At 44.7% G+C, this 16,947-nt stretch overlaps 1 protein-coding gene across 7 annotated transcripts in view; it reads left to right on the top strand.

The window, feature by feature from the left end:
* Nucleotides 1–16,947, top strand: part of LOC149341334 (uncharacterized) — a 52,537-nt gene that overhangs the window by 21,481 nt on the left and 14,109 nt on the right. For 4 of the 7 annotated variants that reach the window (XM_089543372.1, XM_089543367.1, XM_089543366.1 and 1 more), the window contains 5 exons: nucleotides 1,393–1,566; nucleotides 4,736–4,774; nucleotides 8,129–8,211; nucleotides 11,732–11,803; nucleotides 14,300–14,417. In XM_089543372.1, the coding sequence (XP_089399498.1) occupies nucleotides 1,393–1,566; nucleotides 4,736–4,774; nucleotides 8,129–8,211; nucleotides 11,732–11,803; nucleotides 14,300–14,417 (486 nt within the window). The remainder of the gene's footprint in view (nucleotides 1–1,392; nucleotides 1,567–4,735; nucleotides 4,775–8,128; nucleotides 8,212–11,731; nucleotides 11,804–14,299; nucleotides 14,418–16,947) is intronic. The other 3 variants (XM_089543370.1, XM_089543368.1, XM_089543371.1) reach the window with 3 other exon arrangements.

Here is a 16,947-nt window from a genome sequence, read left to right as displayed (position 1 = left end):
ACAGCCACTCTCGTGTAATACCTTTTTGGGTACCAGCTAGTCTTGAAGAAACATCTAGTGTCCTGAAGCATGTGCAGGTGAGTTGGAATGCACCCAGTTGTCCGTTCCACTGTCACATGGTGAATGTGAATGAAAAGGCTACGCAGGAAGCCTGTATTTTTGCCACCAGGTAATGTCTGCCATGTTGTGCTGGTGAGGAGTTTCCCATTCTCTGCATTCTTGCTTCATGGTAAGGGTGGAAACGGTCACTTGGGGACAGATTGGAAGAACAGAAATGCTTAAGGCATTGCAAGAAATTGTAGTTCATCTGTGGGATTGCTGCTTTGCTTACATGTCGACCTAAGTGCCTGATGCGCACCGCTGCGATTTCTGCTCTTGCTTGTGCTTAGTGTGGCAGGGAAGTGCATGCAATCTGGTGTCTGTCACACTTTTGGCTCTGCCTTTTTTGCACGAGCTTTTCTGCCTTTACTGCTTTCTTTTTCTTCAGCACTATAACCAATAGATAACAATAGAAGAGAAGCGTAGTGTTGTGAGGCTTTTATTTTAGCATAGGATGGAACATATAAGGACATGCTTTCAGATAATTCATATATTTACAGGCGTATGAGGCATAAAAAAACGTATAGTTGGACAGAGGACTGTGGGAATGGAGTTTTTATTGCACGGCTCTCACAGCTCAAGGCTAGCATACACAGCAGTGGCATGAAACAGCATTGAGATAGGTTGCGTTATTATTACAAAATTTGTATTGGATTAGTCCCTAACATCAATTTTTGACTAGGTGAGTTTCCAAAATGCGTACATCAGGAGTGAATCCAAGTGATTCGTGAAATACTTAGATTGGTTCTGATGTCAGTGCATTAGTAGTTGCATGTCCACTTGAAAGACATGTTTTTCTGAGATACCTAAGCGCTTTCCAAGACCTAGAGAAAAGACTGTTAGAAACAGTGACAGTATATGTTATTTAGTTTTTTTTTTAACGTCTTGTATTAACAGCTGCTTCTGTGCAGCAAACTAAAGCTGCTTGTGATTTGTGTGCCGATCAGAGACATTGCAACACCACTGAATTTGACCTTTCTTTTTTAGAAATTTCAGTGCATGCTAAAGCTCTACAACAAATCTGTATTGTACCCATGCTAGCTTATGCAGGTACACCTCTAATTATCAGTGTGTCACCTGAGGGCGTCAGTTTCTTTCATGTCCTGCTCTGACCGTTTTTCTCCTTTCTTTCCTTCTTTCACTTTTTCACTTGTATGTTTGTGTGTGCCACAAATGAGCTTTAAGCTTTACTGTCATGTCATGTCTAAAAGCTAGCTGATTTTTAGTGATAGGCTGGAAAAAGGGCATGATTCTGGTGCCAATACAAAAGGGGGCTCTGGTGCGGCGTGGCAGGGCATCCCCGCTGAGCAGTGGGGAACGGGAGGCCGCCAAAAATGGCAGTGCGGGTGGCAGCAAGCGCAGTGCCTCCGGGTCGGGCGGCCCGAGGCTCCGCAAGAAGGCGCCCCCCATGCTGTCGCCTTCTCGCCAAACAGCGACTGCCGGCGCCGCCACCAACGGCCTGCCCCCGTGAGTCACCTCACCCACCACCAACCCCCCCCAAACAGAGTGGTGCCTGTTTGACTTGCCCATTGCTAACATTTCTGTTGCAAAAGTGCCCTCTTGTCGTCGTCCTGGGCTCTTGTTCTTGGTCCGTACCCTGTGCGGATGAGAAGTCACGAAATTAAGTGTCTTATTGTGATTGAGCTTTGATTTTTAATGCAGATTAACACAGATGTAATTAAGAATCATCAAGCTGTGATTATTAACGCAGAAGAATGAATATAAATTAAGCTTAGCTTAGCCTTATAGTATCGTGTATTGTACAGCGCGACCAGAGACTCAGAGTGAAGGACTTAGAACATGAGACTGAAGACAGTGCTGACTAACAACTAAAATTTTGATTTCAGTGACAGCGTGTGTAAGTAGATATACGACTCCAGAGGATATTAGAAATGACACATGATATCTCTGAAATAAAACTTTGGTTGCTATTTGCTATTTTGTATCATCATCGTGTTCTTCATCCCTCACTGTGGGTCTCTGATCGCTCTGCACAATCCTTGATGCTTCCGAACCACCAAAGTATCTTAGCTGTGTAACTGCAGCATGAAATAAGGATTTAGACATGATGCAGAGGCAGCATGCTGCATGGGTGGCGGACACAGCTTGCAGCCTGTCTGTGTTGCACACAGTGTGATTTCAGTCGAGCTACTGCATCTGCTATCCTGTCCCATCCTCTGCTCTTATGGCACTTATGGCACCTCCCTAGAGCTAAATCTCTTCTATGCTGAGAAGAACTGCTGTCCTTATTTTTCAATACCTTTTTTCCTGTTTCACCTGCCGTGAGAAGCAAACCATGCCGCCTGGTTACTTTTGATCTAGGCTGTACATGTACCTCTAGATGTGTGTCATACATATATAGTCTGCATCACCCTTGTCTTGAGTGCTCAACCAGTGCACTTCCTTTAATAAAAAATCACCTCTTTGCAGCTCGCAGCTTCTACTTTTTAGAGGCAGTGCTTGCCTAAAAGTTGAGCCGCATAGACTTTCAAGCAAGGTGGGCACGAGAAGTTCAACGGGAAACCCTGACATACTTTCAAATCTTAGTTTTTATTGCCTGGTGCACACTAAACGAGTGCTCTACACAAGGGTGACGCAGGCTTTTCAGCGGTTTCTATCACCGGTCCTAAGAGCGCCAATCCATTTCTCATACATAAAGGACAAAAGTGCTATTTGCTTTTGCTTTCATTTGCAGTGGGTTGCAGATTGAGGTGGTAGAAAGGTGACTGCAAGGTTTATTGTTCACCATCAAATAAGAACTGAAATCAAGTGATGAGAGAATGACAGCTGTGGCTGAGTCTCTATGCCTATCATGGTGGTGTCATTGACTTCAGCACTAAGGACTGTCAGCCTTTTTTTGCATGTGCTCTTAGCATTTGTGCCTAATTCGCTCCGTACTTCCAGCCAGAACAAGGAAGGAATGAATTCAGCTGTTCTCTGTTAGCAGTGTAGACTTTTACCTTCACATCTTTTTTGTGTGGGGTTAAACTGTACTAATACAAGCAGAGATTTTTTTTGTTGGTTTGGTAATTAACTATTAAGGAATTAATTAATTAATTTATTTATTTATTGCAGTTTAATGGAGGGATTTTGGCGAGGTGCAAATACAGTTCGAAGAAAGGAAGGAAAAAAACTGAATTGGCATAAAAAGAAAACAACTACATAGTGTAACAACATGTAATCAATGTTTTTGCTCTGGGTCTTTAGCTCCGTGCCTCTCTGCCTGTGAGATTATCTTGTGTAGAACAACAGTTTTCGAAATTGATATGTTGCTAGCTACACTGCTACATTTTATTAACACTCTTGACGTGCCCTGGTTATTCATTATTAATTGCTTCGGTTACTTAGGCCAAGCACACTGATTGCTGCTTCCAGGTTAGGAGAGCATGCTCATGATAATAAGTACTGCCCCTCTCTTTTTTTTTTTTCTACTCCTGTGTACATTCGAGGTAGGTGTAAGTTGCAAAGGCACCAGCATTATACTTGCCTGCATTTGCTGGCAATGTTGGAAGCAGTTGGCTGGCAGCTTTGTATTAAAAGTGCTTCGGAGGTTTTGCTGCCTTGTACAGTGCTTCATTTTCGTGCATCCACTTGCACAGTCTGTCTATCATGCATGTCATACTTTTTTTTTTATAGGAGAGGGGAAAGGAGAGAGAGAGGGGGGGGGGTATGCCACTTGGATCGCTCATTTCTGCTTTTCTGTGAATCTGAGTTCAATGTTGGGCATTTTTTGTCTGTGTGCTGTATACAATATACCAGGTGTCCGAGCTAAATGTAACCAAGCTTTTAAAAAACACGGGGTGTCCTAGCAGTCTGAAACCAAATGAGGGTTGTTTAGAGTCGCGTGACCTAGTCTGCAGTATTTTCTTCATTCGTCAAGGTTGACTAATTAGTCAAGCTTAATTAACTAACTTTTTAATTATTGACTCGAGGAACAAAGTGCCAATGGAAAAGTTGTAGATCGCTTTGAGGAACAGCTTACTGAGAGATTTGCAGCAAAGTAATATTTACTTAATGTAGTTTTTTACCGGCCTTTAACCATAACCCGCACAATAAGAAAAAGCTTCCACATGACAACTGTGCCACTTCAACGTCCCAAGACGCGCCTTAAAAAATAAAATCCGTTTTTTCTGAAGTCGTCTCCTCGATGAGACTTTGGGTGCACATTGGGGCAGAGAAGTGAGCGAGCAGCTGGTCACGTGACAACTTTCTTTTAAGGCCAATAAATGAAGCTATGTAAATCGTAACTTGACGGAAACAGCACTACTAGCGGTTTTTCGAGGGGATCTAAAACTTTTGCATTGACACTTTCTTCCTGAAGTCAATAATTAAAAAGTTAGCTAATTAAACTTAACTAATCAATTAACTTTGAAGAGCGAAAAAAATACTCAAGACTAGGCCACGCGACTATGAACAACCCTGAGTTGGTTTCACTGGACTAGGACACTTCGCCTTTTTTAAAAGTTTAGTTACATTTAGCTCGGACACCCGGTATGTGTGAAGCATCAGAAGTGCACCCGCATGATGTAGCTTGTTCTGTGCATGTATTACCAGGCTTGGTTGTCGTCTGTGGTTACAACATTTTTTGTTTGTTTGGCTTCATAGTTTTGTTTTGCCATTTGTTTTTGTTTCTTAGGATGATGGGCGGTGGCGATATTGACCACACATATTATCGGTGAGCTGTCTTTTATTTTCATGCTTTTCTGCAAGGGGCTCCTGTAACGCTGATCAATAGTTTTTGTTCTTCTCTTGTTTCTAATGAAGTTAGAAACAGGGCTCGTAACGTGGTGTATGCTTGAGCATCTGTGAAAACGCTGAGGCATGCACTGAGGTAATATTTATTGTTTTAACCTGCTCCAGAAGTGCTCATTTCCAAGCACTTCCAGAGCAGTTTAAGAAAACAGTGGCTGCAAATTTTCCGTGGAACATGTGAGGGGGAAAATGCTATTGACGGCTACCTTGTCTGGTTTACACAGCGTTCTTTTATACTTAGTGCATGAATCGCTTCTAAATTTTTTAGCTCCTTTACCTTGAATACAGACTCAAGAAGAAATGCTGGTACCAAATGAAAACAGCAGTGAATAGTGCTGAATGTGTCGTTTGCTACTTTGCCTGAAACTCTTGGAACTGATTGCGTGACGAATTGCAGGCACTGCTTGTGCAGCACAGGAAACCAACTGGGGATTCGGGTGAAGAAAAATTTAGGGAGCACTTAATTACATTACACATTGAGAATGTGATAGCATTAAAGTCCGAAGTCCATTCAGCCTGCCTCTCCTCCCCTTCATTGCTGTTCCCCACATACGCTGAGCCTGTGCAGCTGCCGATAATCCATGTTCAGCGACATATTTCTGCGTTTGCCCTCCACTTGCGGGGATTTTCCCCTGAAGTAGACACATGCGGTGTTGATTTGGGCTCCATTCTAATCTGATATGCGGAGCTGTCTAAACACATCTGCATACAACCAAGCGCACCTGTCAGCTGACTCCTATCCTAGCTCGCCACTGCACCTGGCCATGTCATGTAGTCTCTCATGACGTCACACACCCCATCAACCAATCAGTAAATTTTGTGACAGATGGTGCTCGACACTGCCGGGGTTTTTTTCTCTCCAGTGAGGCTTTTAGTGCTGTTGAATTAAAAAGGAAAGAAAGTAACGTGGAGGAGGGGAGTAAATATTAAAGGCGTTTCAATTCAACACACACCGCCGAAGGACGCCAAGCATAGAGTAGGGAGCCCCACTTTGTTCTCACCCGACCTGCTGAAAACATCTCTGTGCCAGGCACCAGAACCATGACACTGTCAACAACTGTAGCTGTGCCTGATCAAGGCAGCCATGATATGCAAGCTTTCACAGCATGTTTGGTAGGCACTGCACGGATTGCAAGGCAAGTGAGATGTAGTGAAATGTGACCGTTTTGCTTGCTTGTGTATCGAATTATAGAAGTGTGGCAGCTCCAGCTTATACGCACTCATTTCTGTGATTCTTGCACTGATCTGAGCAATGCATGAGGAATAGAATTAAGTGTTGCAGGGCCCCCTTTAAAGGTGCACTGAAGAGGATTTTGAACATGTCTTTTTGCCGCGGGAACTCGATCCACACGTTCCTAGCATTCTTAGAAACAGTGACTTATTGCCCTGTGTGGCCGATTTCCCCAATTAAAACGAATTAGCCTCCGGCTCCCGCCTATTTTTTTTAATTCTGCCTCGTACGGTGGGCGGAGTCGACCAACGCGTGGAGCGCTTTTCACCCAGTCTCGTGGAGGCTTTGCTTTCGCTTTATTTTGTTTTTTAGGTTTCCATGAATAAATAGTTTCATTCGCAGATAATATAGCCGCAAAATAAGCCCGAAGAAATAAAAATACGCGCGGACTATTTGCTACTACGGACTACTACGTATTACTCCGCCGATGGCAGAGCGGCAAGCCGCCACGGGACTGGGTGAAAAGCGCTCCACGCGTTGGTCGACTCCGCCCACCGTACGAGGCAGAATTAAAAAAAAAAGGCGGGAGCCGGACGTTAATTCGATTTAATTGGGAAAATTGGCCACACAGGGCAGTAAATCGCAGATTCTAAGAAAGCTCGGAACGTGTAGATCGAGTTCCCGCGGCAAAAAGACAAGTTCAGATTCCTCTTCAGTGCACCTTTAAGTGTCTGCGAAGGTGTCTTATGTGCACGGGCTAATGAGGCCATGTTGCACTTTGGCGAATACTTGTGAGGCCTGAGACCGTAGTTGCAGAATTGTACATGGGCATTGCTTCCTGTTTTTGTTTTGATGTGTACTTTTTCATGATATTTAATCGCAGCGTAGAACAAACTGTTCCTTCTGCTTTCATGAGTATGTCTGGCATTGCATTATATGTGCACCGTACAGGTTTCATTATTTTTACTGAGCATGCTGCTACCTACCTCCCTGTATGAAGCCGCTGTTACCACTAAGTACTGTTGCTTGCTCTACTAGTGTCTGCTTGTAACTTGTGGCAGGTCTACTGTAAGGCATCAAACCAATCAAACCAAGGGGTCACACCGCACTTGCGTGTGCCCACCTTTGGTTTGTGTAGTCAAGTGCTTGTTAAGGTGAGGTGAGACTTCGAAAGGGGTTTTTGAAAGTTAGATGTACAGCAGTTGTAATAAAAGCTATGGCTAAAATTTGTTAGGAATCTTAAAACATAGATGCAGCTCATATTAAAGCTCAAAACTGGATTGACGTTTTGTCTAACATTTTTATTTTTGGTTTTTATTTTTTCTACTAATGTACCTTTCCTTAAAATCTACTATCTGCAGGATGTTGAAATTTTATATGAGAGTAGCAGTCTTTGCACAACTGGCACCAAAATTTTGCATTTCAAACAAAAACTAGATTTATTATGTTTTTTCCTTTGTCATTATAATCTAATTGTTTCCCATTAATAGTTCTTTTTAGTCAGGAAAATACAAATGAGCTGAGGCTATTGATTCTTGTGCCATTTATGTAAATGACATTGATTAACATCTTTGAAAAATTTTATTTGCTTATGCCTTGTAGTTGAGCTACAGGAGGAGCACCAGTGGCTGAAAAAATATACTACAAACAAGGCCAAATTCCAAGCCGAAACCAGAAATTGTGTTTCTGATGAAAAACTTTATAGTAGTGAATTTTTGCAACTGTTCGGTCTGAAACAAAGAGAGCATGTCGAGACGCACCCATTTTTCCGGTCGACGTGACCACAAGAAAAGATAAAAACTAATTTTGAGTCACAAATACTTAAGTGTTATATATTTTATGAAAGATAAAGAAATTCTCTGTGAGATGATTGCATAATCTCAGATTTTTTTGACAAAACAGTCTCACTCCACCTTAAAGTTGTTATAAAGTTTAAATGGTACTGGCTGCTTCAGAAGTGTAAATAAACAGCATATTTCATTGCAATATGCAAATTACCTTTTAAAGTGGCATCATTCTGCAAGCCTTTTGTTTAAAATGGATCCTCTGGATAGCCGTAATCACCGTAGTTGTTAGGACTGCGGGCTGAGTGCTGCCATTCCACAGGGAACTGAGCCTTGGTGGTGAAGAAGGCAGCCGCCCTGCATCAGCTGACTCGGTACTCACCCAGCCTGCTCGGCTAGAGTCGGGTAAGTCTCATCATTGTCCACGGGGTAACTGGCATAACAAGCTGTCGCATATACTATGTTGTTGTGGGTGTTCTCACTTGGCGATTTGCCACTGTCTTTTGTGTAGTCTTGCCAAGTTCTGGTTTGCAGAGTTCCGAGCAAAAATGTCTTGTAGCAGGGAGGCAGTATTGAAACATCCTGTAATTTTTCACTGCTGTGCTGTTTTGATGTAAACCCTGGGGAATGCATAATTCACTCCAGTTGCTGCACCTTCCATCACTTTGTCCTGTTTGACAAATAATAAGCTGCCGCGGTGGCTCAGTGGTTATGGTGCTCGGCTGCTGACCCGAAAGAAGCGGGTTCGATCCCGGCCGCGGCAGTTGAATTTCTTTGGAGGAGAAATTCGAGGCCCGTGTACTGTGCGATGTCAGTGCACGTTAAAGAACCCCAGGTGGTCGAAATTTCCGGAGCCCTCCACTACAGCGTCTCTCATAGCCTTAGTCGCTTTGGGACGTTAAACCCCATAAACCAAACCAAACCTTTGACAAATAATATGAGGGTAAAGTGATGCAAGCTGCAGCAGCTGTGAATCAATTCCAGTGCTTCTTTGCTTCTTGAATGCATTGGCTTCCATGCCATGCATTGAATTTGATGCATTGGATTGGATGCATTGGCATTGGATTTGCATTTGGCTTCCTCCAGTTACCCTTGCCTTAGCTGCTCCACAGGAGTGCTTCATTACTCCCCGAGAAGCTTCATAGACTGCAGCAACCGGAAAGACTAGAAGCGTGCGTGCTTGGGAAAAGCAGAGAATTAATTCTGTAGTCCTAAGTCAAGTCTTGAGGATAATACCTCTTGTGATTTCTTTGTTATCATGTGCAAAAAAATAAAAAAAGGAAACTTCAAAGACATAAAAATCACAGCATTGATGAGAGTTTTTTATCAATCGTCCCTCAAAATGGTCTGCATGAACAAAATTCTGAGAGATGCTGGTATACTGTGATGTGCGAGTGGTACTGGTTGGGCATGCACAATTAAAAGGAACACTGAGGACAGCTCCATGCAATCTTTTTTGGTAAAAATGGACTCCATAGCTGTTTATGGGTATGTTGAGGTTTTTCCTGCACCAAAAGATGCATTTCTTGCTGAGAAAATTGCGTTAGAAAATTTTCCTCCTAGTCTACTCAAACTCATGTCTACACCAAAGAGGACTCTGTGGTCACTGTTTTGAAGTAATTGGCTATCCAGCCTGGCCTCTCGGACGCGCATTCAAAAAACTGTCAACACAATGCAGTGTACTTGTGAAATCGGCCACTGATGGTGGCACCTATCTTTCTTTTTTTTTTTACCCTATAAAAGCTCTGTTTTCAATGAAATTTGTGTCTTTATCGCTGGAATGTGGTTATTTATCCATGGAGGTAAACTTCAGTTTGCCCTCAATGTCTATTTAAACTCTTAGAAAGGTCATGGTTATAGTAGCAGGCATGCAATCTGTCCATGGCACAGATATGGCATGCTCAGAGGAGCACCACAGTTTGGGCTTGTGACATGTCTCAGCACACTATGTTAAGTGCAAAGAAACTTCAGTTTTTCTCTTTTCCCATTTGTGTTACCAGTCCCTATAATTTACCCAAGCTTGAAGCCTGTCATTTGAACAAGCTTGGCATACTGAGTGTCCTGCCTGCTCTAAGATCTGCTGAAGAACATGAGAGATGATGTCATAGCAGTGTGCCTTGGATTTTGTTTTATTTATTTTTGCTTGAACTGGTATGCTGGTACTGGTTTTCATGGAAAACTTGATTTGAAGTCTGTTAACCTGGCATTAAAACGAGAACAATAATATTTTTGCTAAGAAGTCTCACAGATTCATCAGTGCTTACTTGCAATGAATCCTTTGTGCACGGCATTACTATAGGTGACAACGAACTAGTTTGTCGCGTTGCCACTGATTACCTGCAATTGTCATTCGACATGGCTTTGGCATTTTTGTTAACTTTAGCAAGCCAGAATTTATGTATACTTAGAGCTTTTGGCCGTATCTTCAATGATTTCACAGATTGGATGCCATGTATACTACTCTTACTCATATTTAGGAACTTCCTGTTGTAGGTGTAGTTAGTTCTGTTTGTTAAGGGATGAACCAGACAGATTTAAGCAAGACAGTTTTATTGCTGAAAAGATCATAAACATGAAGTAGAAAGAGCTTGTAGATATTATTTCTTTGAGGCGTTCTTTTTATTTTCTATTTTAGATTTGAGTTGGGGAATATCATTTTCATTCACACTAGACTGTTAGACACTGTAGAGCTTGTATGGTCCTCCTAATTTTGTTTTGTGCTGAGTTAGACTGGAAAACCAACATAATGCTGCGAGCCTTCCGGTAGTTCTAGTAAGGATAACTACAGGGTGTCTTAATTCAGTTACCACCTCTCAAAGGAAGTTCGAAGTGACAGTTCGTTACCGATGTACACTTCCATCACAGCTGGCCAACTTTTCTTTAAAGCATTCACATTTTACCCAACTTCTTTTCTCTAACTACAGCAAATAAAAGGAAGGTAGGTAGAATTTCCACAGTGCACTGTGCATTTCCCGCACATATTTTTGCAAGTAGAAACCCTTGGCTAGTTTTATTAATGAAGAAAATGCAGCTAAGAAATCATAAACCAGCGTTGGAGACAACAGATAAAGCTTTCTATCAATGGTCTAGGCCTATATGTTATGGACCCCCTTTAAACTGTATCATGTGTGTTTGAAGTCAAGTAAGTGTAGGTTTTATTTTTATTTTCTTTAATATTCTCAAGTGTTAGCATTACAAGACCAGTATGACTTTCCAATACATGTTGTAAGTGCACGGTTTTGCTTCTTGATCTTGGTCATCTGTATGCCTTTAATTTACTAATTATTGTTTTGACTAGTCTTTTTTTGTTGTTGTTTTTTGCTTCTGTATATAGTTTCTTCCATATTTAGCTTTAGCATGGGAAGCAATGTTTGAAGGCAAATATAGAAAAACAACTTTGTTGTAGTCTTAGATTAGCTAGGTTTGGCCACGCCCAAGTCTTTGGAATGACCTCTTATTCCTTCTTTTCCAGTTGTTTTCTCATGTCCTCTTAAATTGAGACTCTAATGCCCCAAGCACTACTGGTAGAGGAATCTGAACTCTTACCATCACTCGTGAACGTCTATAGCTTATCTACTGAGAGAGATGGGTGTGCCGTAATCTTTTTTTTTCTTTTTTGCTTGTTTGTTTGGCTCTGAATCCATCTCTCTGTGCGCTGCGCGATGTTGGCGCACCTTACAGAAGCCCAGGTGGGCTAACTTAATCTGGAGCCCCTCTATTACGGCGACCCGCATAGCCCATGTGTTGCTTGGAATGTTAAAATTCACGATTCTCTTTCATTCGACCTTCTGTGTTTTTTTTTGTAGAAAAAGAACAGTTTTATCCGCTGCTGAATTGTGTAATTATTTTCTGAGCAATGACAGTTGCAGCTGCATTTGGCTTTTTTATGACACATCTTTCTCTCCTATGCTTTTTGGCTGGCCAGATGATGCCACGTTAGAGTCCAGCAGCATTCAAGCCAAGATGCAACCCCCTGAGGACCATGATGACAAAAGTGGTAAGGACGTTGTGGATCGTGGATTGCCAGCTTGCTGTTATGCTTCAAAGCAAAACACCTCAAATTTGCTGTTCTCTACCTTCCATGAATATGGCCTGTCACCGGGCACAGTGATCATCTTTGCTTAATTTTGTAACGTGCTTACAGCTTATGCTTTTTGTAAGATGTGTGCAAGGAATTCTACGTCATTACTTCACGGATATGAGCAGAACTATGTGGCTTTGAGAAACATGACTGTGTTTTGAGTGAAAAATTAATCTTGTCCTTGTATTTCTACTGTGCAAGTCTTTGTTCTTAAACTTGCCATTTTCAGTGTTGTTGGCAGTACAGTTGCATAATGGGCACTTGCTTACAAGAGCTGTATACTGATTTTATTCTTACAGTCAGTAATGGCATTCTGCATGCGGTATGCCCTCATTAATTTGAAGTCACACTAGCCTTCTTGTTATCACATAAGTAGAAAGGCATGCATGTAATTTACTGATGTCCTCAGTCAGTACCCCATTTATTCTAATGCCAGCCACATAATTGGTACATATCCTGTGGATGCCTTTGTTCATTTACTTGTCCCAGTGTGGTGCTAGTGATGCGAAACTGTCATAGCCTCGTGAAGAAAAAAGAAAATGAGTTTGCCCCGTGCCAGTGTTACAATAAAACCCCATAATTCGAACTCTGTTATTTTGAGATCTGAGGTAATTCAAAGAATTTTTCCAGTCCCATAATTTTAACACAAATTTTACCAGATAATTCGAACTGGCAGCCTGCACCAGCCCGGTTAATTTGAAGACTTGGGGTGCCATGTGGGGATGCCTGATCTCGATTTCGCTGAAAACCCCGTGAAGTGACGACCCTTCGAAGCCACGAGGTAACACTGCAGAGTGATTCTAATGCTTGATAGGTGGAAGCACCCCATGTCCAGTACTCCCAGGACAAAAGCTGGCCCAGGATAAGACTTGTGGGCTGTCAAAGCATGCTTGTGCAGAGGAGACATGCTGTACTGATATTCAGCAGGTATTCAGATACCGGTTTCAGTGTCAGTAGCGCTTGGCACTTCTTCAAGGCATCTAAACACTCCCTGGCCTTTGCAGTGTCGATGCGTGTCCCACAATGTGACCATTCTTGCTTTGTGCTTGTGGAATGGTGACTGTGCTCCATGGCGGCCTGCATCGTTTCTTTGTGTGGTACGCCACGGTTAGGATTTAGGCTACAAGCATCGCTGATTATTCTAAGTAATCACTAAGTTTGTCCAGTAGAGGTAGCACATTGCTGCAAATAAACTTTTTGCTCCCCCCACTCCCCCCCCCCCCATTTTTTTTTTGCTGTGCTCGTTAATTCGAATATTCTAATATATTTTGCTGCCCCAATGACTTCGAATTGATGAAGTTTGGCTGTATGTTTTGTGGGGTTTAAAATCGGGGAGATAAATACGTTCTCCCCGTTTAACCGCGGCTGACATGGTTCAAAACCGCGCGGACCCCACCCCGCAGTCGCGAGCCCTACCGAGCGCACGCCGACCACGGCGGGCCTTGCTCTGCGGGAACAAAGGAACGACACACTGGCTGACACAAACAAGGCATTTATTGCTATAACAACAATAACGCCAGCTAGCAACAAAATACACTGAGGAATCGAGGATGTCCGACTCACCAGCAAGGTTACGAGCGAACGTTCGCCCACGGTAGGGCAAAGGGATAAACTCCGAGGCCGAGCGGGACGGGCTCGGCGGGAGCAAGTCCGACCAAGAGGCGCCCGTCGACGAAGAGCGGAGCTGCGAGCGAAACGTCCGGTCGCTTCCCGGTGCCGAGCAGAAGAGAGCCAGCTATCCCTCGCGCGCGCGCAGCAAAACGCCATCCGTGGCGCTGGTGTCGCTACGACGCGAGCGCCCTCTTCTGTTAGTTAAAGTAACCAAAACTGAGAAGAGCGCGTTTCGGAGGAGCTAACTACAGTAGGGGGTGCAATGCGGGAAAGTGAACGCAGGGGACGAAGGCGTCCCCACAGTTTCTAGTGATGGGGTGCTCTCACTCCTCTCATTTCATGTGCGGAGTTGGCATGAAGGCTGGCGACTGGGAGGGTGTAAAAACTACTTAGTGGAAGAGGGCTTGATTTTCTGGGAACAATAGCATTACATGGACACAAACAGAGAAGGCAACATGACAAGGAAGCAGTGTTCTTATTTTGCACCCATGTTCATTTGGTGCTGCTGTTTCTCGAGGACGAACGTACGCCACTCGTTCAACTTTCTGCCTTGATTTGCAGAAACTGACCGATCAGACTGGCATCGAAACTGAGGATGCGTTGCTTACTTCGTCCTTTTCGTTCCTCCTCAGAACCAGTCTTCTCTTTCCCTCAGTGCAGGGTAGCTAACTCGAGCACCCATCTGGTTGACGTCTGTGCATCTCCACTTCCTCTCTGAGCAGAAATGCTAGATAAATGAAGTCTGCACTGGAGGTGCAAGTCAAAGTGCGATCCTGGAGCAGTGCATTTTCTGTGGCACAGGGGGCCGAACGTCTGCAACGTTGCCTCCCGAGAACTGGGCCTCAACGTGCCAGCTGGGGCCACCTCGTACCAGCGTGCCTCGGAGCCCTGCCTGGCCTGAACCAGCCTCGGTGCCAGGGTTAGTGAGCATATCTTTATCACATCATTCCCCTGTTACATGGCTGTAGCTAGTGCGAAAGCTTGGATCATAATAGTAAGGCTTATGAGTGCTTAGAACGGACGTTGCACTTCTTTGGTGCCCCAGTAGTGCCAATAGATTGCCTAAGAAAACAACACTTAGCTTAACATGATTACTTTCTTAAATTGAAAGTATTACTTTTTTTTTAACTTGTAATATTGGCATTTAATGTTGAGGAGTTCTACTGTGCTAGGCATTCTGTGGTTGGCATGCTTTGAGGACAGCAACTTTCCCACAGTGTGAAGGAAATCTTCCACGTTGTGCTGTTTCTTCAGGCGTAGCGGCACGTTTCGTGCGACACTTAACAAGGGACGAGTGGAAGAGGGGAGGGGGCACCGACTACTGGCAGCTGTTAAAATCAGATCTGGTAGCGAGCGTCCCGTCGTCCCTAGCCTGCTGTCCCTCCTTTTACATACGCATGCCAAGTGCTTGGAGAAATGCAGAACATAATATTGTGCCCGTATTGTAATGATAATAAGTAGTCATTGAAAGGGTGAAAAGAGGAATTTGCTCATGTCCCTGTGCTGAAGGAAAGCAGCCAACTTGTTCTGTGTATGCTTACCTCAGGTAATATGAAGAGTTTGTGTCAGTTGCCCATTATAAGTGGTAGTTTGATGTAGCTGGGTACGAATGCAGAACATTTTGTCTTGCTTACTGGTGTACGTTCGTGGTTTTGTTAATTGTATGCAAAACGCGGGTTCGATCCCGGTCGCAGCGGCTGAATTTCTTTGGAGGAGAAATTCGAGGCCCGTGTACTGTGCGATGTCAGTGCACGTTAAAGAACCCCAGGTGGTCGAAATTTCCGGAGCCCTCCACTACAGCGTCTCTCATAGCCTTAGTCGCTTTGGGACGTTAAACCCCATAAACCAAACCAAACCAAACCAATTGTATGCAAAATTGTGCTTTTTTGTGTGTGCCTTGTTGACTTCTTGTTTTATTTATATTGCCACATTCCTGGGCATTCTCGTGGCGCCGTCTCTCGGCCGAACTGCCTTAACCGCTATTCTGGCTAGCCTTAGCCATGGTGGCGGGCAGTGCTTCTTCTTGGTCGTCGTTTCTTCGTGTTCCACTCGGGAATTCGCTGCTGCCTGGAGCGTCCCAGTAAAAGGTGTCCTGGCTGTCCCGACTGTCTAGCTGTGACATATTTGGTGGAGCCGGCTGGGTAACGTCCCATGTACACTGACTCCGAAGACGCTTTTGAAGCTAGTTCTCAGTGCGTGGACAGAACCCCCGACCACAAAGCGAGCCGCCGTCTGTGAGGCCTACAGCCAGAGTTCAGCGGCCTGACAAAACCGGCAAGGAATATGACATCCACCACTGGTAGCCATACCACTCAACGTTTTGGAGCTGACGCGCCGTTCGTACTCCACGTGCCGTGGTCACCTCCGACGTTCCACGGTGACAGGTTCGAGGACGTTGAAGATTGGTTGGCCAGTTTCGACTGTGTGGCAGCCTTCGACCAGTGGGACGGTGAGCGCAAGTTGAGGAACGTCTACTTCGCGCTAGAGGACTCAGCAAAGATCTGGTTCGAGAACCACGAGACCTCTTTTGCCACCTGGGAAGTTTTTCGTCGCGAGTTGCTGGTGACATTCGGCACCAGTGAAAGAAAAGAGAAGGCGTTAGTCGCTCTGCACTCGAGGTCGCAGCAGCAAAATGAGAGCGTCACCATGTTCGTTGAGGACATGATGTGCCTCTTCAATCGAGCCGACCCTGCTATGGCCGAGGCCAAGAAAGTGTGGCACCTAATGCGGGTTGTTAAGGAACAGCTGTTTGCTGGACTTGTCCGCGTCCCTCCAAGGACAGTGGCTGATTTTACAAGGGAGGCAATGAGCATGGAGCGCTTCTTGCAGGAACACGGCGCGCAGTATGGCCGGCAGGCTAGTATGGCAGCCGCTCAAATCTGCCTGCTGAAGATCTTCAAGAGCTCGTCAGGAGCATCGTTCGTGAAGAACTCGCGAAACTCCGCTTCGAAGCTCCACAGGCCAGCGTCGCCGCACTGTCGGACGTGGTGCGGGATGAAATCCGGCTAGTGGTGCAGCCAGCACCAGTTGTTCCGGAGCCGCAACCCTATATCATGACCTACAGCGAGGCACTTTGACGGCCTGCGGCAGTGGCACAAGCTTTTTCACCTGTGCCGGCTGTGCAGTACCCACGTCCAGCTGTGCCCACCACCGTGCCGCAGGAATTCCGGCCCGCCATGCGTAAAGCGGACGTGTCGAGAACGCCGAGGGACCGGCCACTCTGTTACCACTGCGGTGAGCCCGGCCACATCCTGCGCCACTGCCCCTATCGTCGAATGGGTTTAAGGGGTTTTGCTTCAGACGCTCCTTGACCATGCTACGGCAAGCAACCTCAGGAGATTGAGCAGTACCTGACGTCCAACTTGCAGGCTCAGACTATGCCATGACGTCGGTCTCGATCCCCATCGCCAAGGAGATTCTCTTTTCCCAGCTGCCTGTCGACCTCTGGC

The sequence above is a fragment of the Amblyomma mixtum genome, chromosome 5 (genome assembly GCF_055824585.1).
Source record: "Amblyomma mixtum isolate Tamu chromosome 5, ASM5582458v1, whole genome shotgun sequence".
NCBI lineage: Eukaryota > Metazoa > Arthropoda > Arachnida > Ixodida > Ixodidae > Amblyomma > Amblyomma mixtum.
This window is presented reverse-complemented; position numbering and strand designations above follow the sequence as displayed.